The 26775-nt window shown below is 37.5% G+C and overlaps 2 protein-coding genes and 1 long non-coding RNA gene across 3 annotated transcripts; 1 reads left to right on the top strand and 2 right to left on the bottom strand.

Annotated features, from left to right (window-relative positions):
- Positions 1-3029: 3029 nt before the first annotated feature.
- LOC116300249 (gelsolin-like protein 1) lies at positions 3030-11859 on the bottom strand. The gene is made up of 14 exons (XM_089040141.1): positions 11726-11859; positions 11055-11144; positions 9793-9885; positions 8216-8311; positions 7776-7870; positions 7004-7076; positions 6831-6923; positions 6660-6725; positions 6281-6317; positions 5634-5710; positions 5508-5548; positions 5017-5102; positions 4644-4735; positions 3030-4090 (listed from the first exon to the last, which is right to left on the bottom strand). The coding sequence occupies exons 1-14, from the start codon at positions 11795-11797 to the stop codon at positions 4001-4003; spliced, it is 1101 nt and encodes a 366-aa protein (XP_088896267.1). The 5' UTR covers positions 11798-11859; the 3' UTR covers positions 3030-4000.
- Positions 11860-12728: 869 nt separating this feature from the next.
- Positions 12729-13507, top strand: LOC116300250 (uncharacterized). The gene is made up of 3 exons (XR_004197572.1): positions 12729-12788; positions 13007-13098; positions 13386-13507. It is a non-coding gene; the product is annotated as an uncharacterized LOC116300250 (long non-coding RNA).
- Positions 13508-13986: 479 nt separating this feature from the next.
- On the bottom strand, positions 13987-26271 carry LOC116300247 (gelsolin-like protein 1). Its single transcript, XM_031709072.2, has 14 exons — positions 26066-26271; positions 22882-22971; positions 22059-22151; positions 21863-21958; positions 21385-21479; positions 20977-21049; positions 20048-20143; positions 19723-19788; positions 19121-19157; positions 18445-18518; positions 17625-17659; positions 16842-16927; positions 16279-16370; positions 13987-14648 (listed from the first exon to the last, which is right to left on the bottom strand). The coding sequence occupies exons 1-14, from the start codon at positions 26144-26146 to the stop codon at positions 14556-14558; spliced, it is 1107 nt and encodes a 368-aa protein (XP_031564932.1). The 5' UTR covers positions 26147-26271; the 3' UTR covers positions 13987-14555.
- Positions 26272-26775: the final 504 nt, after the last annotated feature.

Here is a 26775-nt window from a genome sequence, read left to right as displayed (position 1 = left end):
GAATAAAAAGAATTATGAAAGGTAATGATAAACAAGTGAAATTTGGCAAAGTTTAAGAAAAATACAAGTTATTGACGATTTAACTTTCGTAAGGTGTATAAATGATTGAAAAAATATATAATAAAATAATAATAATAATAATAAAAACGGAATGAATAAAAAATCTAAAATATTAAGAGTAGCGAACGAAAAACAACGAATAATTGATAACAGAATGAAGAGTTCTTGAAGTTTTTTAGGTAATTTAAATCAAAAACAAAACATATCCGTTTTTATTTTTACTCCATTAGTAAACAGAAACATCAAGTGTTTGTAGTTTTAAAGCTACGGTATGCGAAGAATGAGGTTACTTTACGTTATACAAAATTTGTTGAGACATTAATAGTAATTAATAGTGCGTCTCTGTGAACTACTTAACTAAAGCCATTCACGTGAAATCGCGTGTCAAACAGTATTTTTCGCTCAGCTTCAGTGATTTTCAATTTAAGTCTAGGATGACGTCATTCAAGTGTTTAATGGTGAATACAGTATTCATGGGATTAACAAGATTTAAGATAAATCTGAATCAGTGACGGTTTTCAGTCATTTCGAAGAGAGTTAGGAGACTACGTTCTGGAGGCAATGTTGGGGGTTTTACCAAAAGACATTCATTTGAAATATATTTTATTTGAAATTTGTTAATTTGTTAATGAATTTGAACAATTCTGAATCAATTATTGTTAGGTGCCATTGGGGAAAGATTAAAAATTCCACTGGTAAACTGACTGCTATATTAACGATGAAAATATGAATATTATGAGAAAAAAGTTATTTGGTAAAACTTTTTGTGGTGAATTTTGCCTTTTTTACATTCGAGTTCCTGAAACGGTTATTTACCAAGTCAAGAATCTGGGATCACGAAATGTCACTTTCTGAACAAAATATTCACTGATTGTAAAAATTTTCAAAGATGAATTATATCGCCTTGATGAGCCCAGAGTACTTGAGTACGCGCCAATGTGGTTACGTCACAGTTATTGTGGGACATCATAGGTCTTAGACGAGAATTACGACCAAAAATGGTAATGTATATCACAAACTATATAACAGACGCTCATCTTAAGTGCTGAACGAACACTAAGTACATTTACGCAGTTAAGGTGCATGGTTGCGTCAAATAACTGGTCGCAAATTAAGCCAGATATAAACGTGGGTCTTTCTTAGTGTAGCAAGCTTTCTTGTAATTCTGGGTTAGGGTTTTTTTTTTTGCAGGGTATTGTTTAGCTCTAAATCCATTGTCTTTGGCAATTATTTTGTCTTAATGCTTCAGGTGCCTTGCAACAGCAAGAAAGAGCCGATATAATCGTGCTGATATTGGCTCCTTTTGGCGTTGAATGTATCGAGAAAAAGAGATCATTTGAGCTGATTCTAGAGCTGTACGTTTGGTCGCACATTGAAAGTAAGAAAGGAAACATGTAAGAAGACCAGGATGAAAGGAAAAGAGAAGGGAGAAAGTATAAAAGGGGATTGGAGAGAAGATGGAAGGAAGGGGGAGGGAAGGAGGGAAGGAAGGGTGGAGGGAAGGGAGAATGGATGGGTGGATAAAGGTAGAGAAGGAAGGATGGGAGGGGGTAGAGAAGGAAGGATGGGAGGGAGTAGGGATGGAACGGGGTGGGAAAGTAAGGATGGATTGTGGATGGAAGGATGGGTGGGTGGATACGTGGATGGATGGGATGAATAAATGAATTTTTGTAAGGCAAGTAAAATCACTCACTAAAATCACTAAATTTTCAAGCAAATGTCAAATTTAATGCTTGAAATAGAATAAAGTAAAGTTTACCCATTTTCCATCACCTAGTTTTCTAGGTCATAGACAAAAAAAAGCAATTCATATTTCTGCAGCCAAACAACTGACTCTAGCCTGCGTACAGCCGAACTATTAAACCAGCTGTTAAGAAAAGTCCGGCTGCACGTAGGCTAGTGACTCCAAACTGGCACGTTTTCTTATGTCTTGTAAACACGTCTTTTTTTGCTTGCTATAAATCAAACCCCAAGATGTCTTCACGTTGTCGCAGAAGCATGAAAAAATTCTTCATCTGTCAAAAATTAGGTCATTTAACTATATCCCATGGAGCAAGGAAACCACATCGGTTCCGCCCGGGCATAAAGACATTTCACTTAGAGTTGTTGCATATCCTGGATGCTGTTGAAAGCGCTGCTTGTTATTTATATTATTTGTACCATTTTTTTATCTTATGATAACGATTCTTTCAAGATTGATTGCAAGCTTTCACAATAAGCCTTTTCATAGTTTAAGAATCGATTCCACTGCGCATGCGATTTTATCCCGAATTTCTCACCTTCTTTTGTCTAAACCTTCTTTTGTTCTTAATTAAACAAAAGAAGGTGAGAAATTCGGGATAAAATCGCATGCGCAGTGGAGTAGATTCTTAAACTATGAAAAGGCTTATTATATCCAGAAAAAAATGCCAGTCGGGATGCTCACAACGTCGAGCTTTTCTTGAGGATTTTTTCATGAATTTTCAACATAACAAAATGTACAGTACTTCATTACCTGATTGTTGATCTAGCCACGCAGACGTCGTCTTTGTTTATCTGTAAAACCATCTATTAAATGTATATTTTTAAAGCTTTTAGACTGACCGACCAGAAAAATAGTTCAAACTGTCCGCCATTTTGTATATTACCAAACAAAACCGCTGCCCCAAAGTAATGCCATCCATAGTTCGTGAAGACATCGGAAACTACCTCGGGTTTCCGATACTAATCCGAGGACACTGAGGACTAAAATCGGCCAAGATTCGTGAATAGAAGGGAGTAATATAAAAGGGGGCCAAGTGGGCCAGCCCAACTTCTTTGTTTTGTTCAGGGTTTCAGAGACTTAAACAAAATGGCAGATTTTTGAATTTGCCCCCACCCTCCCCTCCTTCAGAAAATCCTGTTTACGCCCCCGTTTTATCTATTTCACTGGTACCATCAGTCTATCTGATGAATGTTAATATAATTTTACCCTGAAAAGAATAGTAAAGTGAGTAACAAGATTTTTTATTTCAATTTTTTTGTCTTTCATTAGTTCCATCTACTGTTTCTTCCATTTTGTCTAAAGAGGTCCATTCAAAGGCAATAACTACAACTATTCTACTAGTCTTACAAACTAACTAGGTCATACATACAAGGTTCATTGGTGCTTACTCAAAAGGCAGGTAGCCAGTAATTGGTGTAAAAAGCTTATTCATATCTTCAGAAGAGACTGAAAACTAGTAGTGACAAACACCGAAGTGAGGCCAGTAGACTATGGCTTAGAGGAGCCCTCTTTTTAATACAATGCAATTTGAAAAACCTAGTACATTTATTCTTTCTTTTCCCCTGATGCATTTATAATCATCATGAGCCAACCATTTACAGAATGTCAGACTGCATGAAAGTGTGTGCCATATTTAGGCTTGTTCAACTAGCCTCATTTCTGTGTTCAACAGCTACATTTCACAAGCTATTCCCAGAGATATAAATAAGGTATACATTGAATCCAAACATGGTGACCAATTTGAATAACTGTTCCATGTTGTTCTGCACTGACTAGCGACTGAACAGCCCTTCATACATGTGAAAATGCTTTTATGTTTAGTTTAGCTTAGTTCATCAATATTTCGTCAATAGAAAATAACAGACTCTAACACAGGGCAACACCCCAATTACTGTTCAGCCCCTACATGTGAATACTAGGCGTAGCAAGTCGCTAGTCAGTGCAGGCCCGGTTGTACAAAGCCTGGATAGCGCTATCCGACGGATAAATTGTACCCAGTGGGTAAATTCATTGGATAACAGCATCACTTTATCCACTGGATAAGGATTTATCTGCCGGATATTGCTATCCAGGCTTCATACAACCGGGCCCAGAACAATAGTTATTCAAATTGGTCACCATGTTTTGATTTGGTGTATACAGCAACATGTACAAGGTGATATAGTTTGTCTTTTGAAATCTTGAAATGATCTTCAATTAGAAAGCTTTGTTGAATTCATTGGATTCTGCTCCACCTTTGATGCAGGTTACTGGAAGAAGAGGATGCTTAGTGCTGCTTAGGTAATTCTAGAAATTGAAAAATAATAATAATACAACTTATTAGTATTGAACAAACCACCGTTCGAGAAGATTCAATGAAAAATACCATGTGGCTTAATACCATGAGTGTGTAGCACACTTGAAACATATCTACAAAAAGCAAGTTGATCATAATAGTTGGCAAAAATTTCTGGGTACCATACAAACTGTGCGTGCAATTATTGCACAGCACTTGCTTTCAAAGATTACAGTGCAACTACTGTAATAACCAGGGCCAATTATAGACCAGGTAGCCAAGGAACCAATTAAAATGTAGAATGAAAACAGTACATTCCAACTTTGGGTAGTGGAACCAATCAGAAAGTAGCAGAAAACAATAGCCTTTTAAGAATAGCCTTTACATTTTAAAAAATTAGATTCAGACAGATGCCCATTAGGGATATGAGAAATTTACTACTTCTTTTCTTGATGATTGACTCAAAATTAGGGAGGAGGTCCCCATCCCCACCCCCCCCCCCCCCCCCTGCCCACCCTTAGCCCCTATGGCTCCACACCTGATGCCGACCAGTGTTATACTCACATGAGCATAGGTCATAGCATTTCTTCTCTCATCGATACTTGCTTGAGGTCCTGTCCAGACATAGCAGTGAGAACCAGTGTCCAATATAAACACTAAAATATCAAAACATTGACACAGATTAATAAACATAAAGCTGTTATTCATGCTTGGTCTACCTGTGTTGCACAGAGCTTTGAGAATATTCCGGTCCGTTCATTATTTTTTTGTGCATTAATCAGGATAATTTTTAAATTAAATACATTTCTATTTTGCTTATTATTTTTTGGGTGGCCCCTCCTTAAATGCCATATTTTTTTACGTGCCCCCCCTCCCATTAAATCCAACCAGCTCCCCCATGCTCATAATTAAACCATCCCTTAGTCTATATACTCACCATCATCATTTTTTAGAAGATTTCTTTTGACAGCAGTTCCTCTTGCTATTTCATTAAACTGCAAAGAACCTGTCCTGTCTGAAAGTCTATTTGTTAAAAACAGTAAAATGTTAAATAAATGTTCACCCTTGGACTGATTGAATGAATGAACAAAAGAATGATTAAATGATTGATTGAATAAAATAATGAATGAACAAACGAACTAACCAACAAACTTATGTATGTATGGATGGATGGATGGATGGGTGGGTGGGTGGGTGGGTGGATGGATGGATGGATGGATGGATGGATGGATGGATGCATGCATGCATGGATGGGAGGGTGGGTGGGTGGGTGGATGGATGGATGGATGGATGGATGGGTGGGTGGATAGATGGATAGATGGATAGATGGACGAATGAATAGTTAAATAAAGTGTTCAAATAAAAAAAACAAACACTTGACAAATAAAAACTTTAAAGCTCTAGTTTTTTTGTGACAAACCCACTTACTGAAAGAGTACTTTTTCTTTAGGATCAGGATCTTCTAAATCCTATTAAATAAAAACGTTATGCCTGCATCAATATCAAATAATGACATTAATATAAAGTTAATATTTTGGATCTATCAGATAATACCTCATCAGGATCCTCATTTGAGCTTTTAGGAATAACCTCTAAAAGTTCTTCAGGTACATCATCTAGTGTTTGGTCATCTGTCAATCAAAATTAATTGTGTGGATGGTGAGTAATGTATGCACGAGTGCCATGTTCCTGGGTTAGGGACCAGTTATTATTTAAGTCAGGGGAGGGGGGGGGGATGGAGGAAAAAATGGGGGGCCCTTGAATTTTTTTAGTGGAACATTGGGGGCCTTGAAAGGTCAAAACAAGGTTTGGGAGGTTGGGAGGATTTTTTAAACAATTGAAGTGGGTACCCAAAAAACATGAGTGCTATAAAAAAAATTAAAAAAAAAAGTGCTAGGGGTCTGAGGGTCAAGTATATGTCCTAGGTGGATCAATTGGGTGGTTAGCATGTGCTGAGTGGGTTGGTGGTCAGTATACACCAAGTGGGTGCTGGGGTAGTAAACAAGTGCCGATCATCTGAGGGTCAAGTACGTCCTAGAAAGGTAACTTAATTGGGTGGTCAGGCATGTGCTGAGTGGGTTGGTAGCCAAAGACCCAAGTTCTACAATAGAACAAAGTTAACAAAGAATACAATAGGTTTGCGGTAAATGCAGAAGAACCCTGAATCTAATCATTCTAATCATTCTAATCATTCTACTAACCTAGAACTATTACTTCAGGCTTTCCACTACGTTCTGACTGAAATAAAATGAATCATAAAGAATGAATCACATCTAGTATTGAGTAAATGAATTAACCCATTACACCACATACATGTACTCATGCGATTGATGGAGGAAATTGTAATCTGTGCTCACATATACCAAAAATGAATGCACCCTATTTATTCCCTCATTATAAAAATGAATGCATCCTTTGGTACATGCTATTAATAAGATAACAATCCTCCTCCTAAGCCTGTACACCCCTCTTGGGGCATAGGCCATCAACGACATCTGAACGCCACAGAGCCCTGTCCTTCACCTTGTTCTCTAGCTGTTTCCAGGTATGCCGCAGACTAATAGACAACAATATAGATACCTTTAATACGCGGATATATTGTCCTGCACTATATCGCTCATCCTTGTTAGCATCATCACCATTCCACTAATAAAATAACAAATTACGGTTAATACAGTGCTTCTCAATAGGGATGCAATGGAACCCTCATCATTACTATATTAAGTTTGTATTAGCACATTACCCGTATACCTGGAATATCTTGAGGCCAAGATCAATGACAAACACATCGTCCTTGGTCAAATTGTCCATGCAAAATGGTATCTCCTTGCATTCAATCTTTTTCTAAGAAAAAAATGTGTTTTATAATTATTTGTGCAATTAATAATAATTACCTAATAATAATTTAATATATGCCTACATACCTTTGTGCCGTGAACATGAAGAAGGCGTGGCTCATAGCTGGTTGGTTCAACACATCTGAAACCTGAATCAGCTCTGTAGATGACGTCAAACCCAAAAAATACAATATTAATTTAAAAAATCTATTTCTAAATTGATCTATCAGCTGCCTTATCAATAGGCCATTTCACGGATCCCGTTACTCAACCTCAGCCTCGTCAGCGTGTAATTATTCTTTAGAATTTGACTACAGTCCGCAGTAATGAAAGGAATTTACACATCAACGAACAATTGAAACCCCTAAAAATTTTAAAGGTTGTAGGCAATTTCTAAAGAATATATTACACGCTGACGAGGCTGAGGTTGAGTAACGGGATCTGTGAAATGGTCTATTGGGTTACAAAATCTGTTAGAGATTATTAAAGCCATCCCCCAGGAGTGGTATACGCATAGAAATCCATTATACAGTTGAAGAGTAAAACTAGCTGTATTAAAGAGAGGCTAAAGAAAGTGATATACAATATTTAAATTGAAACATCACATGTACCTTCACTGTCAGTGATACATCAATGCGGTATTAATTTTACTCATTTATGTGCAGCATCACTTATTAATTTTTTGGGTTTCATAGGCAGTGTTAATTCGGGGGTCATGATTAAACAGGGGCAGTGCTTTTTAATAATTTTGGTCTTAACTAAGGTGCTTATTTAAGGGCTGCGTTTAATCAGGGGCAGTGCCTAAATATGTTATGTGAGAAGAGGAAGGCAAACAAGAAGCAAATATCCCTATACATACCCCCCTTTCCAGTAAGTGAGGCTCTTAAAATAAGATTTGAACAAAGCAGATTCATGCCCTTCCACTTCTCGATGTTGAATAGGCTTATCATCAAGCTGGGGAAAAAACATATGGATTCATAATTTGAATTTAATTTTTAATATTAGTGCGTGGTGTACCATGAAAACTCTGCTTCATTGATTACAGACTCATAACACAGGGTTGGCCTCATTTCAGCATAAGAATATTCACAAATACCTATGGTACTTACGTAAAGAAATTCACAAATTGATAAATTGATAATAATAATACACATACAAGCACTTTGAAATTCAAAAGACCCAATGACTGGAATACATGAATATTTATTTATTTATTATTTATTATTATTTAAATATAGATGCTCTATCTTGGAAGAGAATCCTGGTTTAGTGTGTCTATAAGATATTGTGTCCACTCACCAGGGTGTCTAGTTCTACAGTCTTGTAAGCAGCTGTGCCATATTCATCTTGGGTAGAAAATTTCCCAATCCAAAAGTGAACATCATAATCAAAAGCCTTTAAAAGATTCAAAAAAATAAAACAAAAATCATTGTTCTGACTCATGAACGACAAGACAGTGTCACCAGCATACACTCCTTTTTACCACCTATTTCTCTTTTACTCCGAGAAGGACTAGCATCCTAAATGTCAATAAGTTTTTTCATCTTTTCACAGTGTAAAATTTACCCTTTTATCATTACTGTTTCATTAGAAACACCGACGCAGCTCACACTAGTTTTTAGCTAGTTATCTCTTCTATTTCATTAAACACACTTTTTGGCGAAAAAAAGAGAACACTGGCAGCAACTCAGAGCAAAGCTACTCAATCTGCTGCTAAGATGCCAAAAAAATCCATCCCCGCTCCAATCCACTTGATGGTTAACGGCAACGCAGCGACCAGAAGTGATCAATAACTTAAGTATAAAAGAAATTAAGGGCCAGCTTTTCATAATTATTTATGTCTAGGGGAAGGGCGGCTGGGAAGTCAATCAAAACTAATTTCATGAAAATGTATTGTCTCTCCTTCTATCCAAAATATAAAATCTTAGGCCCCGTCCACACTATGCTAGATAAATTTGAATCCGAATTTTCACACCTAAACCAAAAAAAACGTTTTTTGTCCACACTGATAAAATTCGTTTTTGGTGAAGAATTGTTCCGGATTCGCCCGGACTAGTATGGACGGTAGGCCTAACTCAATAAATAAAAATTTGGATTCAAATTTATCCGGCATAGTGTAGACATGGCCTTAGACCCCCACATGTTATTGTTGTGTCATTGGAATATATAATGATATGGAATTCCAGGGGGGAGGGGGGGTACACAGATATGGAATTCCTTGGGCCAGGGGCCTTGAACCATTTCATAATTTCCGAAGGCAAGGGGGGCAAAAAAATGGATGCCGCCCATAGTAGGGGTATGGATATTTTCTGGAACTACCCATTCGATTAAAAACATTCAAGTGACCTGATTTCTAAATATCTTTTAGGTCTTTTTCGTATATTTTTGACTAGCCTCCAGTTTTCTCTGTTAAATTTAATGCAATCCAAGCAACCTCCTTTTTCATTTTTAACCAGCCTTACCCTCTTGACAAAAATAATGAATGGAAAAAAAGAGATCAGTTAAGTTTAAGCATTAAAACTCAAAATATAAATAGGGCTGGTCCTGTGGTTAAGTCAATAAATGCTTTCTGCTAGAGCTAATTTTAGCTTTCCTGTAAAATGGCATTGATCATAATCTAGGGTTTCCCGTTCCAGACCACATGTAATTTGCTTGAGAATATTAAGATATTTTGTTGGAGATGTGTCTTCTCGTGTGCAACTGTTAAACAAAGAAATGCTCTTTGGGGTTTCCCTGCCCTTGTGGCAAAGCTTACAAATATAAATAAAATAAAATAAAATAAATGATGCTCTGGGGAATGATATATGGTCTGAAATGGAAAAAGATTTAACCTAAGAGGTCTACACTATTATAAGGTATCATATTGTGATTCTTACCATGCTATCTGGGTCCTTTTTGTAGGTATTTAATAAGATATAGGAATCTCCATTGTAAAAGCTTCCATATTCTTCCTTTGGAACATCTGTTACCTATTGAAACAATAAGAACACATTTGATAACACAATTAGACATCAATAGAAACATCCACGCCTTCCAAAGGGGAGTCGAAATTCCAAAAGGGTGGGGAGGGTTTGAGGAGGGTATATTGTGCAGTTCCAGAAAATATCCATACCTCCTCCAAGGAGGGGGATTGAAATTTCCAATGGGTGGGGAGGGTCTGAGGAGGGTATATTGTGCAGTTCCAGAAAATATCCATACAACAAACATGTGGGTGGGGGGTGGGGGGTAGGGGGTGGGGGGAATTGGAATATCCAATGGGTTGAGAGGGTCTGAGGAGGGGACATCACTATCTATGGTCAAGAAGTTAAGAAGTAGAGAAGAATATTTTTTATAACTAAATAAATAATCATTTAAAACCTTATGAACTAAGATAAAAATAATTTTAAAAAATTCAAAATTGGTAAGATATGTAATTTTTTTAAAAATTTCTTTACAATTACACGGCATTTTTTGAATTAAACGTCTCCATTTGTTATCAAAAATTCAAACTATTTCCCTTTTGTACCCCTTCTCTTCTCTCATAATCCCATCCTTAACCTTGACAAAAAATTGCAATTACACATTCAATTGGTTTTCTAATTAATGAGTTTCGTACTAAGCTAAAATCACTTAGGAAACTCCAATTTATAAATCTTAATGATCTTTCTCAGTTAAATAGCCCAATTAAAATTTTACTGCATTTTTGAATGTCATTAAACGTTGACAGGGTGTTTTTTGAAATTATTAGCTGCATTTATGTCTTTTTTGAATTAAAAATACCAAAATTGTTCAGCATTTTAGGAGAAGATTTTTAGCATAGTCATATAAATTTTAAAAAATAATCCTCTGTTATTATTATTCATTCAAATTTTCAACATAAATTTAGTTTTTGAAATAATAATTGCAATGCCACCAGCAGTCAGTCCAGCAAGAAAAAATTTTTCTTATATTTGAATTTTTTTTCCTCTGAAGACGTGATAAATAGAAGAGCTTTATACATTTTGGACATATTTCTATTGTCCAAAACAAGTGACTTTTTATCATCTTTAATTCATTAAATTCACCAAATCTAAGCAGTATTGTGTTCGAGACTCTTTTCTTGAAGTATAAACAATAAAAAATATGTATTTAGAAGGTTCTAGAAAAGGTTAAAACTCACTTTAAACTTTTTGATTCTCCAGATTTGAAGGCCTAATTTTGAACCGGCGCCTTTCCATGCTTTCTCCGTCTGAGCAGACTCCTTCTTGACCTTTAGCAAAACGATTAAAAAAAACAAGAGTTTTTCTTAAAAGCACAAAAGCATGACAACCATTTATGAGTAAATATATATAAATTATATTCATGTAACGCCACGGCTCATGGAGTTTGTTTAGACAACATATACACAAAATGGCCGACCGTAAGCTTACATCCCTTCGGATAAGCTGAATTTTTACAGCTAAAAATATGATTTTTCATCGAAATAAATGAAATATGAGATAATTTTTGAGTTTCGCTAGGATTCAGTATTGGATATTTGGGATTCTTTTAGTTCTAGGAGTGGAAATAAAGGTAAAAACTGTAGACAGTTGATGCACTTGGAAAAGGGCCGGGCGAGTCGTCAGTGATGCAAAGGCGAGCAATGCACTCGAGTATAAAATTTCGAGTGGCGGGAATAACATGGAAGGGGGCCATATTCCCAATTAATGCCCGGTCAGACTGGACTAATAAAATAGAAAAAGGCCAAAAAAGCCGGGGAATTTAAGACTCTCTTTTAAACCGAGTACGAGATGAATAATTGCAGCAGCTTGTAAAAGGTTTTTACTGCTCTTTTCAGGCTTTCTTACTTACATTTTTTTCTGTGTCCGACCCAAAAAGGGCAAGATTCGAGTCCTTCCAGTCGTACTGTTTTGCCTTTCTCATTTTCACTACTCCGTTATTTTTACACACCCTTGCTTGAATCGACAGCTTTAAAGTCTGTCTTTGTTTAATTTATGCTAGGAGAATATTTAAATTTGTAAATATGAACAAATATGTGCTAAACTGTGGTGTTTCATTGGCTTAGCAAAACAAAACAGTCTTAAAATTTTCATCTGCTTTGTCTTTCCATTATTATTGCTTTAATGAAACTTCTATTTGTCCTTGGAGTAATTTCACGTACATCCAGCAAAAAAAATAAATATTTAGATCATAAAAATGGAGTAAGGATAATCGAATGATAAAGATGTATTAAATTTACTAGACCACGCCCACGCTAAAACGACAGGTAGAAAGGTGCTTGTCTGTGTAGCAAAAATGTAATACCAGTTGACCTCATCGATAGGTAGTTCATCGGAATGTGCCAACATTAAAGCGTTTGTAGATTATTTCTGTCAAATGAATGACTGTGCCGTTTGTTTCCTGGATGGGATCCCTGTGGTGAATTTTCGAACTTTCTATAGAAATTGTCCCAAAAGTAGAATGCGAAAACAGCTGATGAATTGAACGTACAGATAAAGTAAACTAAAAATGGAAAGAGGGAAATAGAAAAAGTAAAATTAAAAAATAGGAATAAAGAAAAGTTGAATTTCTCATGTTAAATGAATTGTCATGTGACTAACATTACAACACTCCCCCCACCCCACCCCCAAAACCACACTCCAAAGCCTGTACCAAATGTTGCCCAAAGGTGTTATAAGCAAATAATTATGGTATAACAGATAAAGCTCCTTCAATATGTGCTAATGGATCTTCTTAATGGGAACTGGTTATAACAACAACAAACTTGTGGAGAACATGGTTAACCGCGAGACGGCAGTTCTGCCAGGTCGCAGTAGGAGGGGAGACCACGAAAACATAAGACCACGGCTAGCTTCATAAACTGTAACTTGAAACACCTATATATGTGTAAAACATATTTATAAAACACGCCAAAGTAAGCTTAGGCCTAGGGCAAACGTCGAACTTTCCATGCACGGAACTTAATTACATCAAAGAATGCCGCCTCATTATCACCTGATATCCATTGTTTTTAATGAGTTCGGTGCATGGAAAGTTCGACGTTTGCCCTAGGCCTTATTAGTAAGGATTCGTGTACAGTTTGAAAGGTTTTACAAGTGATTTCCACTAATTAACATCTGCTTATTATCTCAGGTGACCAAGTTTCTGACATGTTGCAAGACCGACATGTTGCATCACCGAGCTTGGCTTTTCATATGTTACTATTTGAGAACTTTTACTTTAAGGTGAGTGTCAATTTGCACAAACATGTCACGTGACCTATTTCCGTTACATTGGAAGACAGGAATAAACCTCTAGCTTAAAATTAGCTTGAGCGAATATGTTTACCCATTTCTAACGTCTCATTTTCTAATATTTTTGTGGGTTAATGGAAATTGGAACAACATGTAGCATGCATTTAATTTTAATGGCTTCCACTAATTCGCACCAATCAAAAGCCACACGGACATCAACACTAACCAATCACAAGGCTTGAATATGGAAACCAATTGAGTGCTCTACTTACCCACAGTTAGTCACTTGGAGGTCCATTTGCTTGAAAAAAGAAGACCACAGTGCCGACCAAAGGAGCCCCACTTACCAGTAAAAGCCTTTTTGTGCATTTGTACTTAGGATTTGTCTTGCCAAAATGTGTGTCCTCTCTTAGGAAGTCAATTGGGGGGAGGGGGGGGAGGGTCTTTTGATTTTAAAATCATATTAATCATAATTTTGTTGGTGACGAAAATCAATTTAGGACCATACCTCCAGACCCAGTTTTTACCGGCCCCTTGCATTGATCAGCATACATGGTGTTTCAAGACGTGTTCGTGTTGGTGGGGAAATAGTTATGCGTCTTTAATCAAACAATCACTTCTCTAAGTATCTAATTACAACTGCGTAAGCTAATATTGTAACACATGGTATCATGGGTCTAGATATATGATCAATAATCACTTAGGATCTGGAACGAGAATTTGACGAAGCCGGTTTTATGACAACCTCGTTCCCAGGGCTTACTCTTCTTGCTTTTTTCAAGATGGCGGAGCTCGAAGGAAAGACCTCTTTCCTTCGAGCGCCGCCATCTTGAGAATGGAGTTGTTGTTATTGACGGCAAAATGAACAATAACTAAAACGATATTTAATTCATGTTTATTAATATTCGTTACTAACTAATATAATAAGAAAAAACAAGAAGAGAATCTCGCTTCTCATAGAAAAGTTATACCAGTGGGCTGTTATCATTAGACCTATATAGTAGCGTAGCCAATCACAGTGCAGGATTTCTAATAATTCACTGGTATATTCACTGTTTGTGGTGCATGGTATTGATGATGTGCAAGGGCGGATGTAAGATGATGGTTTTAGAAATACTGCTGATATGTCAAAGGGGGTTTAGATACTGAATGAATAGAACATGAGGTCAAATTGAGTCCAGATACTGAATGAATGGAACATAAGGTCAAAGGGGGTCCAGATACTGAATGAATGGAACATGAGGTCAAAGGGGGTCCAGATACTGAATGAATGTAACATGAGGTCAAAGGGGGTCCAGATACTGAATGAATGGAACATGAGGTCAAAGGGGGTCCAGATACTGAATGAATGGAACATGAGGTCAAAGGGACTCAGATACTAAATCCGCCACAGTGATATCAGTGTTGTTGTTGCTTAAGTTGTCAAAAAATGTCCACGTATTTTGACTTTAGTCGAATGCCTTGAAGAACGCATCCGGTTCTTCGCCCTCTTTGACACAGGTGATACCTGCCAGAGGGTTTTCACTCTTCATCAAGTATTTCTGTGTAATCAAACAGAAACAAAAACTATGTTTTAAAGGCTGTGTAAAGAGTACACAGAATAGCCCACCTCCGAGATATGCTTTGCTTGTCACGCACAAAGGTTTCAATATGAGGCTACGTGCTAAATTCAATTTATTCTTACCGCCTGTCACGAGTGACTGAGCAATTAGCACGTAGCCTCGTACTGAAACCTTTGTGCGTGACAAGCAAAGCATATCTCGGAAGCGGGCTATTGAGCAGTGCTCAGTATAATGGGCTTGGAAGTATTTCATGAATGTACTCGTTTTATTCAAGTCCTCTCCTCTCCTCTCCTCTCAAGACAATCACTAGTTATGAAACAGTCGAAATATAAAATTTTAAAGTCCATCTACCCATAACCTTGTCGGTCTCTTTGTAGCATTTTAGGTGACTAACTTAAGAATAGTTTTTGTAATGCACGTAAATGGTACGAAATGCCGTAACATCGAAATGGCATCCCATTTTCTTCCGATCCAGTGATTCACCCCATCGCGACGCTTAGTTACACTACAATACGCCTGCATATTTGCGGTATCTTTTCCCACTCATAAAAAATACACTCTACAGACCTAATCGGCTAACGTGTTGCTATGTACGTTACCACCCAATTCAAACCTTCTGGGACTAAGTTTCATTGTTCGTTATATTTTGGTTTCACAGTTGAATTCGTAGAGACAAACGCTTCTATTCCCAGAAGGTTTGAATTGGGTGGTAACAAGAGAAAATGAACTAAGAGAAGGAATCCCCTTGCCCCATCATGTGCATACTTTGATGCTATTTTTAGAATCATTGATGCTATTTTTAACTCGTTACCATGCCTGCGCGATAATCATGCTTCCCTTTAATGCCTCGTTTTAGGACACGAAAAGCGCCATATTTCGCTACGTCCACGACAAAAACACAGGCTTTTGTTTACTGCAAGACTGGAAGCCGCCTACCCTCAAGAAATCAACCAATCAGGTTCTTCGCTCAAAATATCTTCAAGCTAAAAATAGCATCAAACTGTGCACATGATGGTTACAAGGCTATATAGGTAGGATTCCTTCTCTTAGTTCATATTCTCTTGGTGGTAACGTACATAGCAACACGTTAGCCGATTAGGTCTATTAGCCCGCATTCTGAATATCAGGCAAAACTGAGTCAATCGAGTTAGCATTGCAGTGCATTAATTTCGGGGCTGTTTTAAGGGACGACATAAAATAGCGCAGTCTTGGAAACATTTTTGTGGCATGTCTGTAAAGTAGCTCGTTTTAGCTAAGCACCTTGACCACGTTAGATAAAGGTTGCTATTATTATTTCTTATTTTATTATTAGGTCCATTCAAACAGCCCCACAATACACTGCAATGCCAACACGACACAGTTTCTTTCTCAACCTGGCTAACTTCTCTTCTTGGTTGAAAAAATACTTGCTAACTTTGTAAACAAACACACACGTCTCCATAAAACAATCCCAGAAACCCTTGCGAGGAAATACTCGAGCCATTCTCCGACTTTTTTTTTCTTTTTTTTTTTTTTTTTTTTTTTTTTTTTTTTTTTTTTTTTTTTTTTTTGAGAAGGCCCATTTAAAATATATAACGCTCTACCACATTTATTATATTTATATACTCACGTGGGCATATTCCATGCTTTTCCTTCTTTCGTCGATGCTCGCTTTGGCTCCACACCAGGCAAAGCAACGTCCTTCGGTCTCGAGGATAAATACTGGGGGAAAAGTGAGTGTCAATATATTAACTGGAAGGTGATGGTAAAATATAGCTAAACATCAATTATATCAATACCCTGATGAAACAACCTCTGGGCTGAACTAAGTCAGGGCATGGCTAACTCACAGAACGAACCCTGAAACACGCAACGTTGCATGCAACAAATCTGAAGTTGAATAGCCTGCGTCACATCCGGAGGCTAAAGTTGAATCGCGCTCTACTCTTGCAACATTGCGCGCAACAAATTTAACCATGTGAACATGGCTGCAACATTACCTGCAACATTCTGAAATTTCCAGCCAATCAGCTTGCACCAAATTCATAACTGCTGACCAAGTATCTTAAATATCTTGTGCTGAAACAAGCGATGTTGCGTGAATTTGTTGCAATGTGTGTCAGCAGCCCGATTCAAATTTGTTGCTACAATGTTGCACCGTGTGTTAAAACCTTTAGCATCCAAAACACTTACCATCCTTGGTGTTCAGTTGGCTTTGACTGACATCATCCCCTGATGCAATTTTTGTGAATTCAAGCCTTCCAGAGGCATCAGATAACCTGCACGAAGATATGATTAAATATTATGTCATCTGTAATATATATTTTACGTCACACACATATTCTCTGTTGCATTGTTGTTTCCTCGAAATCTTCCTTTTATCCAGATGGGTTTCACTTGACGTCATTTCTGTGCCGTGCGGTATGTTCCGCTAAAAAACAAGTTTGCAATAGAATAGGACGTTTGCATGATGGCGTCATTGACCTCTACTACCAGAATCTCTTGCACGCTTTCTTTTGTTCAGTTAAATAGCACCAATTGTCTTACTATTCTCATGAGGGAATACAAATTTAAATAGGAAAGAAAATTCGCGAAGCATCTTGGTAGTGGGAGTCAAATGACGCCATCATGTAAACGCCCTATTGTTTTTGGTTTACAGTGGTGGTCAGTGTTTGACCATTGAAATCCAACAATAGACCCCTTGCATGTGACGAGAAAGCAGCTTTATTGGGAGGACAAAACAAAAGAATTTCAATCTCATGAGAATTGGAAACCTATTGTTATGTCTTCCAAGTAAAGCTGCATTCCGACGTGCTACAAGAGGTAACATAACAAGGTTTCCAATTCTTAAGAGATTGAAATTCTAATGTTTTTTCCTTCAAATTGAGCTGTTCTAATGTCACATGCAAGAAACTTTGTATTTAGAATCCATAACATTTGTGCCATATTCACATATTTTATATTCATGGTTTATACCTGAATAAGGCTTTCTCAACTGGTGGTCTTGGTTCCTAATGATAGCAATGAAAGTAAAAATAACTACAAGATAGAAACTAGGGGAAAACGTCTGCGCACGTTCTACATGATGCTATTTCGAAGTTAGTGAAGGCTTTGCATGTTGCATGCTGCATTTTGTTTACTAAGCTAAAAATTCATTATATTCATATCATATCATATCATATTATATTCATATCAGACTCGTATCCAGTCGTCACTAACGCTTTTTTATTGCGCGCGATAGCTTTTGGGAAGGAGAGAGAAAAATGCTTCGCTTTTATCTTCCTTCCTTCCCTTGATGCACCGCGAGATCAATAAGACAAGAGAAGCGACTGGGTACGAGTCTGTATTCATGTATAAATAACGTCAGCAAATAAGCGGGAAAATTAAGTATAGACGACTGGTAAAATTTCATATCGTTGCCGTGACCTTTCACTGATTGGATCTACATCGCCCAAAGTGCATTTCAGGCTTAAAATTAAATATGTAACGAAACTTTCATCAACTTTTTTTCTTTCTGTATTCCAAAACGTCTTCGTATGCAAATTTGTATTTCAAGCTTGCCCCAAAAATGGGCTTTGCAATTATACCAAATTAAAACAAGTTCTTGAAACTTAGGTATCTTGCTCTCACAAAAGCTAGTATACTCAATTGATTGTAGATTTGGAGATTTTTTGGCACTCATACTCTATACTGATCATTTTTGACAAAAATGTTAAAACGAGCGCATGCGCATTGGTCATTCGATCGCTGTGTTGACATGGTGCGATGTTTAACCAATAAAGTAATTGGTTGTTACCTTTTGTTTCTTTGGGTTTTCATCTTTAATGATTTCTGCTAGTTTTGGGTTGAATTCTTCGACTGTTTGGTCGTCTGAGAATCAAAGAATATAAAATAATTTAACTAATGTGTCCTTTTGTCCAAGACATCATCATGGGATGCAGAAGTCGCAATTATCTTAAAACGTATATAGAGGCTTTGCACCATCACGTGATGGCAGCCATGACAGGAGGCAGGAACAATTGAATCTGGTGTAATCTGATTTACACGAGAAAAAATTCAGTTTCCCAGGGGAGAACGACTCTATTGTTGTGCCTCTTGTCATGGCTGCTATCACGTGATGGTGCAAAGCCTCTATAGACTACACAGCTGTCAGGGTGTCCTTTTATATAATTTTACGCTTTTCAATGAGCAGCGCATCTAAAAGGCAATTGAATTTGGTAGTAGTTAAGTGTGAAACAATGACACTCTATGCTTTATACATTTTTTACGTTTGCCCCTCGGCATCTGCATAATTCAAGATGGCCGCCGCATCAGTAAAAAGGTCAATTCCCGGCTCCATAAATGAATTCCGAACAAAGTTAGAACTACGAACTAGAATACACAGTTAACCCAATGCATGACATTATATGTCGCGTTGTATTTAATGTGTGTTATTCAGTACTGACTTTTTATATATGTCGATGCTAACTCACCGAGAACGAAGACCGTTGGTTTACCGTGTCGCTCGGACTATTAGAAAAGAAAAGTGATAGATTTAATAGAAGCAAGGAAGCAAGGAAGCAAGGAAGCAAGGAAGCAAGGAAGCAAGGAAGCAAGGAAGCAAGGAAGCAAGAAAGCAAGAAAGCGAGCAAGCAAGGCAGCAAGGAAGCAAGGAAGCAAGGAAGCAAGGAAGCAAGGAAGCAAGGAAGCAAGGAAGCAAGGAAGCAAGGAAGCAAGGAAGCAAGGAAGCAAGGAAGCAAGGAAGCAAGGAAGCAAGGAAGCAAGGAAGCAAGGAAGCAAGGAAGCAAGGAAGCAAGGAAGCAAGGAAGCAAGGAAGCAAGGAAGCATGGAAGCAAGGAAGCAAGCAAGCAAGGAAGCAAGCAAGCAAGGAAGCAAGGAAGCAAGGAAGCAAGGAAGCAAGCAAGCAAGGAAGCAAGGAAGCAAGGAAGCAAGCAAGCAAGCAAGCAAGCAAGCAAGCAAGCAAGCAAGGAAGGAGGCAAGGAAGCAAGGAAGGAAGCAAGGAAGGAAGCAAGGAAACAAGCAAGCAAGCAAGGAAGCCGGCACGGAAGCAAGAAAACCAGTGCACTTTTCCTACCCTGATGTTCTCAACGACAGAGCGGGCTTTAAAAACTTCTCTTCTTGTGGCTTCTATCCCATTCCACTACAAAACACAAAATTATAAACAATATTAGCATACATATATAACTAAAAACAAACTGTAAAAGGGTGAGCAAAAGGTGAAAGGAATAGGGAGCGAACAAAACAGAGCAATCAAGTTATTACAAGTTGAGGACTCTATGTAACATTCGATGAGAGGGGCCATTCTATCTAGTCCTCCTTCGCTTTTTTAACAACACAGGAATCCCCAATAACTGTGAGGCATGTTTACCTGGTATATAGTAAGTGCGGGGCATGTTTACCTGGTATATAGTAAGCCCAAGATCAATGATAAATACACCATCATTCTTCAAATTTGCTCTCTTCAACTTCTTCTCCGTCTGTCGAACTTTCGATCTCTGAAAGCATTAATTTTAAACGCAGAAATGTTAAAACCTGAACACCAGGCTCAGAAGAGAAATTAGCTTTAAAGAAACACTGCAACGGCGTTGTCTGATGGGATTTCCTTTACTCTGATTGGCTGTATTTTTACAATGGTTGTGAGTGACATACCACAGATTATATTTCCCATGTCTAGTTTAAACACAGGACAAGGAAATGCAATGAACAAGTGGGATATTCCACGGTGTGCCACGAGAAAGCATTTTACAACTACTTTATCCTACATTATAAAATAACTGTTATGAAAGTCGCGTTCTGATTGGTTTGGAGCGCGCGCTTTATGAAAGCACATTGCACGCGCGCGCAATTTCCGTTGCGTCATTCCTATCTAAAATAACTGTTATTGTAATTCGTATTTCATAAAATGATTTAAAAACTTGCTTGTTGTGCTGTGTGCCGTCATAAAGCACTTGGGGATTGGCAGAACACTCGAGAAGTGTCGAGAAGCACTCCGCTACGCGTCGTGCTTTTCCTAACACTTTTCTCGTGTTCTGCCAACCCCAGCGTGCTTTGTGACTGCACACAGCACGCGCGCGTTTTCTATTTCTTCAATATATAACCGGCTTTCCTAAGACGGAATTTTCTCCGGTTTTCTTCCGGATTCTGTGCGAATTTTGTCACGCCTTGTTTTTACATGTTATCAACCCAGAGGTTTTAAAACTCCGATGAAATTTGAAGGTTTCGTTTGCCCGGAGAAATCGTCCCAGAGGTGTGTGAGAGGAGAGTGTAAATACAGCACTGCAGCCATTGAATTTTTTCCATGAATGTTGTTTCCCAAAGGAATATTTACCCCAACAATTTCGATAACAATCAGACGAGGCTTGTAATCTTGAGGTTGAACCCTAGCGAATCCTGTATTGGCTCTGGAAAAGGAATTTCAAAATGCTACCACATATATCAACGGTCACGCAATTGTTTAATCAGTCACGCAAGGATGGAAAATGTCACACACTCACAACGTCTCATGACGGTTAACTCGTCAAAGGTAGTTGTCCTGTACTCTTGCACGAGTCGTATGTCATCGATCACGCAAGTGTTTGATCAGTCACGCAAGGATGGAAAATGTCACACACTCACAACGTCTCATGACGGTTAACTCGTCAAAGGTAGTTGTCCTGTACTCTTGCACGAGTCGTATGTCATCGATCACGCAAGTGTTTGATCAGTCACGCAAGGATAGAAAATGTCACACACTTACCCTCCTCTCATGACGCTAAAGTTGGGAAAGTAGTTCTTGAACAATTCAGATTCGTTGCCCTGTACTTCACGATTCTGCACAGGCTTGCCGTCAAGCTAAAAATGGGAGGGGGAAAAATGGCAGTGGAATACATATTTTTATGAATGTATTTGTCTAATTAGCATAAAACTAGGGAAGGAATTAAATATATATATATATATATAAACACTCGAGTATACTTGAAGGTCTCAAATTTAGTTTCCGTCAAATTGAGACTCCATTTATTTTATCACATTCATTATTTTCCCCCCTTTTATGGATTTCCTGTATGTGCTTTTGGCGCGCGCGCACTTTGCCATATAAGGAATAGATCCGGTCTCGACTTAGTGGAAGATTGAACCTACGGCCTATAACTCCAGGACTATATATAGATAGCATTATATTCTGCATTTCTGTATTTGTTATTTTTATTTTTTGCTTTTTTTATTTTTTTACTTACAAAATTGTCCAGCTCCACTGTCTTGTAGGCTGCGGTACCATACTCATCTTGAGTAGATTCTTTTCCAATCCAAAAATGCACGTCATAAGAAAGTTCCTGGAAAATATATTATATTGAAGTTTCAGAACTAACTACGCGACGAGCAGTAGACAAATGATGAACAGAGAAATCAGAAACTGGAATATTGTACACGTACGTCGCTTTCTGGGTCTTTGTGGTACGTGTGCAAAACGATGTAAGAGTCACCATTGTAGAATTTTCCATAGTCCTCTTTAGGCCAGTGGGTTACCTGAAGGAGTTGAAGAGTATCATTGAGAATTCATGACCGTTGACCAAAAGGAAGTACAGTACTTAACCTCGTGGCAAAAGATTGAATCAAAATTCCCCATAATGCAATTAGCTCTGGGTGATTAGCATATATTTCGACCCCAGAGTGACAGGGCAGAAAAACGGTTTTTGGTCTTTCTCTATAAATACAGCTTTATGTATTTAAGCTCAATATTTTGTAAACACGTTCTTTTGGAGCCAAATAGCAAAATATCAAATGCGACCAAAATTTATTGAATGCGTATTTGAGATGTAAAGCCGTGTACTTTGGGAGAGGTGATATTTTGATCAGCAGAAACACTGACATTTTCGTGAATACTAATAAGTAGATTTACTCTAATTCGACAAAATTTCGTCACAAGTTTCGAGCAACAGTGACACAAATGAAAACCCTTAAAAATTATTAAACTCAGTAAAGTATTAAACTCAGTTAAATAAAAAAATCGTGAAAGTAGCGGGCTTGTCGTTTTTCTGCCCTGTCCCCCAGAGTACAATGAATTTATTTCAATATTACTGTTTTGCACCATTCCCAAGTGGCAAGCTAGCCTGCATACATTGTCCAAATTGTTCCTCGAGCTCAAAATTAATAAAATAAATAGATTCAAACCAGAATTAAAGTCAAGAAAAACCATGCAACGCGAGTTTGTACAAGTTTCTTGTGAAAACTGAAAAATATTAGGTAGAATTTTTACCTTGAACTTGACGATTCTCCAGATTTGTATTCCAACTTCAGTTCCTGCATTTTCCCAAGCAGCTTCTCCTTCGGCTGATTCTTTCTTAACCTGTTAAAAGATATCATGATCATCCGACTCAAATCATGAAGAACCTGTGCATGCGTTATCTTATACAGTCCTTTGACTAAACGTTGTCGTTGATCGGATCATCCCTACGCACCTAGACCGAAATTTAAAAGGATATCGGGTAAATTACCCAGAACTTGCATCATCCAAACTGCTCGCCAGCGTTAAATCTTCGGCGTATGCTCGAGGCATGGTTTTAGCAAATTAAATGGGATCGAAAACAGCGAGCTCAAGACGTGTTAGATAACATATGCGGCAGCTAGTAACTACGAATTAATTATCCCCATGATCCTTTTCTGTCTAGGCGCGTAGGGATGAAGCCGATCAAACGACAACGTTTAGTCAAAGGACTGTATAGCTGCGAGCATTTGCCGATACAAAGGGCCTTTAAGTGGTAGACGCGTTTTTCAACAGAAAAGAGCGGGGGGAAATGTACTTCCGGGAAATTGTTACAATCCGTCTTTCCTACAAGAGGCCAGGAAAGCATTGATTTCCGGTTATTGGTGCACGTGACACAACATTTCATCGAGCATGCGCAGTATTTCGGAATGACTGTGAGACGTTGAGCCAATCACAGCGGGCGAGATTTCTGCTTGTCCATACAAACAGAAACATCGTCACGGTATGCATCTTGCAGCGGAAAATCCGAAACTATAGAGTCGACATTTAGCACGACGTTCTAGCATGGTACCGCAAACCTCAAGCCCGGGGGGAGGAGTCCCCTCGGAACCTCAAGCTGCATTTCGACTTCAGGCGTTTTCCGTCAAACTTTTGACATTTAGCAAGGTGTTATAACGAAGTCGTTGCTGAACGAACCGCTATGATATTGAATTTCATTAATGCTGAGTCTCTCTGTGTTTGCGTATTTCTGCACCTGATCCCTAGTCGGAGAGCAGTGATGCTAAAGGTCTCTAATGTCCCGCGGTTTTCTTTTCTCTTGCTGAAACAAAAACAGCTTGTGCAATCCTATTACTTTCAGAAAAATTTGCTTTCAGCTATGAATATCTAAGGCCGAATACAATGTCGAACTTCGCATGAGCCAAATTTAACCTGATGACATCCAAGAACACCGCCTTATTATCCATTGTTTTCAATGCGTACAATGCGTACGGTTCACGTGAAGTTCGATGTTTGACCCTAGTCTTGGCCACACGTTCCCAAAATCAGATTATAAAACAAAAAATTCTGATATTCTACCAAAAATGACACCAAATCATCCAGGGCTTACATCATGATATAGACATGGAAACTGTGATGGTCCTGCTTATGTGAAATAACTTTGTTACAAACTACAAAATATTTTGCCAATGATATGGTATAATTTATCTGCATTTTAAGGCTTCTGAAATGCGTTATATCGGAGTAAAGAGAAAATCCTTTCCATTTTGTCGAGAAAACCCCCTAAATTTAAGATGAACTATGAAAAAAATGTACGAGAGATCGTTCAATCATGTAAAAAGTTTTCTTTTCTGCCAAAGTATAAACTACAAGGTTTCTTAATTAAGAATTCCCATGAAGTCAAAGTTTGAAAATATCTACTTTCATGGTAAGTGTTGATAAAGCTACAGAATTGAACAATGAGACAAACAGATGCTTTCAGATTAGTTTCATAAATTGCGATAGCCAAGGTAAGGTAATTTGAAGTGAGCCAAAAAGAATGGATAGCTTCGAAGAGGCGAAAATTGGAGTAGCTTTGTGACTAAGAAGGGAATAAGAAAAACAAATCTTCAGTGTCAAAATTCTTTAATTCAGAACCATATAAGGAGATGAAGTTGTTACGAGTTTTTTAGTTTTCATGCTGGGATTTCTTCATTAACTTTTCAATGAGCTGCATGAATAATAATTGATATCAGAATCTAAATTAAACTTGGACCTCTTTATTCAAAGAATCCTATAACAATGAAGTTGCTTGAAGATTTACAAAAAGAAATCCTTTGGCAAGCCGTTCCTATCTTCAGGAGAGTTCACTAACATTGGTTTATATTTTGGCAATGATTTCTAATTTGAAAAATGCAACGACAAAGGCAACAAAAAAAGAAAGAAAAAGAAAAGAAATAATTGAGAAAACTTTCATACTATATCGAGTGCTTTGTACAGTATGAACTTCTTGATCGTCTAATTCCCGTGTTTTTTTGATATTTATTAACATATTCCATATAATTTTAAGAACATTGATGCTAAAATTTCGACTATACTTTCCTAGCTTGTAAAGAAAATTTCATCAGTAATTTCGACAATTCTCTGCATATTTTACTATAAGAAGTCGCTTGAAAAAAAAAACAGATTTTAGTCAAACTTTGTAGTCTCTTAAGTGATACTTAAAAATTAAAAAACTTCGACATAAAAAGTTTATCATTTTACAAAGCTGTAGTGGAGTCGAGGGAGAGCAAACATTGATGAACTTCTGTTACACCATTGAGCTAATTTACAAACCACATTACCGATATGCAAAAAAGAAAAGAAAAATTATAAACCTTTAGCGTGCCTAGCAACTGAAACCAAAATGTAATGCATTACTTAATTCAGAAAATTTACCTCTAAAATTTGTTTCTCAATAAACTTATATTTTTGAGTGATGAAAAGGAAAAAAATTCGGGAAATTCCCACTCAATTTCTGTGATTTTGTGCGCCGCTTATTAAGTTTCTAAAAACCTTTGACGTTTTAAAAGATTTTGTCTCACTTTTCGCAATCTGTTTCTGCCTTTGTTAAATTATGTACCGAACTGTCAAAACGCGTTTTGTTTTGCGTCTTGAAAAATATTAAAAGGTTGAACTTTGAATTTAGCAAAAAGCGATCAGAAGTCGCTATTTGAATTTCCCGAATCGAGCACTGATGTTGTCACATTATTACTTTCACACGAAATTTAAAAGAAGTTTTAAAAGAAAAAAAAATTTTTTCAACTTAAAATTTCCCAATGCAAAACTGTAACTTGAAGATTGGAAATCAAAGATTAAAAAGTTGATTTTCTTAGTTACTTTCCAAAAGTTTACAAATCGGTAAACCAGGAAGGCGGGTCAACTGACTCCGCTCTCTAAAACATACACGTTACGAACTTAGAAAAAGTATAATACTTACATTTTTCTCCAAGTCCGATCCAAAGAGGGCCAAATTCGAGTCTTTCCAGTCATACTTCTTGGCTTTTCGAAGTCCAGACATTTTGGGAGTTTACTAGTTTAGAACTTGATTTTCGAAGAGAATATTTTTCAATGCAAAGGATAGAGAATCGGGGACAATGAAGCGAGTGAATCTACTCAAGACAAAGTGAAACCAGATGTGTTCAGGCTTGAGGGTTGGTTATGTTGTTAAAATATTCATAATCTTACTAATGAATGCATCATTATCAAAAATAGAATACAAAGGATTTACAAAGTTTTTAAACACTTCGACCGTCTTGAAATGACTAAATTAGGTCAAAGGAAAAAATAATTATTTTTAGAAGCATGGTACGGGGAGGGGGGTCGGGATTCGTAAAGAACCCCGAAACAACCTCTAGGCTGATCTAAGTCATGGCACAGCTAACTCACAGATTGAGCCCTGAAACAACCTCTGGGCTGATCTAAGTCATGGCACAGCTAACTCACAGATCAAACCCCGAAACAACCTCTAGGCTGATTTATGTCAGGGCACAGCTAACTCACAGATCAAAACCCTGAAATGATTTCTAAGGCTGATGTCACGCAATCCCCGGAGTTTGAAGTTCAAGTTACCGCTGTGTTCCTTGATTACAGAGGTGCTTACCATTTATCTGGAAAAATCGGAAATTCCGGTTGGAAAATGGTATGCAT

This window comes from Actinia tenebrosa, unplaced genomic scaffold (genome assembly GCF_029948245.1).
Source record: "Actinia tenebrosa isolate PJP-AT-01 unplaced genomic scaffold, QUT_ActTen_1.0 PGA_scaffold7__59_contigs__length_16204524, whole genome shotgun sequence".
Taxonomy (NCBI): domain Eukaryota; kingdom Metazoa; phylum Cnidaria; class Anthozoa; order Actiniaria; family Actiniidae; genus Actinia; species Actinia tenebrosa.
The sequence above is the reverse complement of the archived record's forward strand: the minus strand, read 5'-3'. Positions and strand labels throughout refer to the sequence as shown.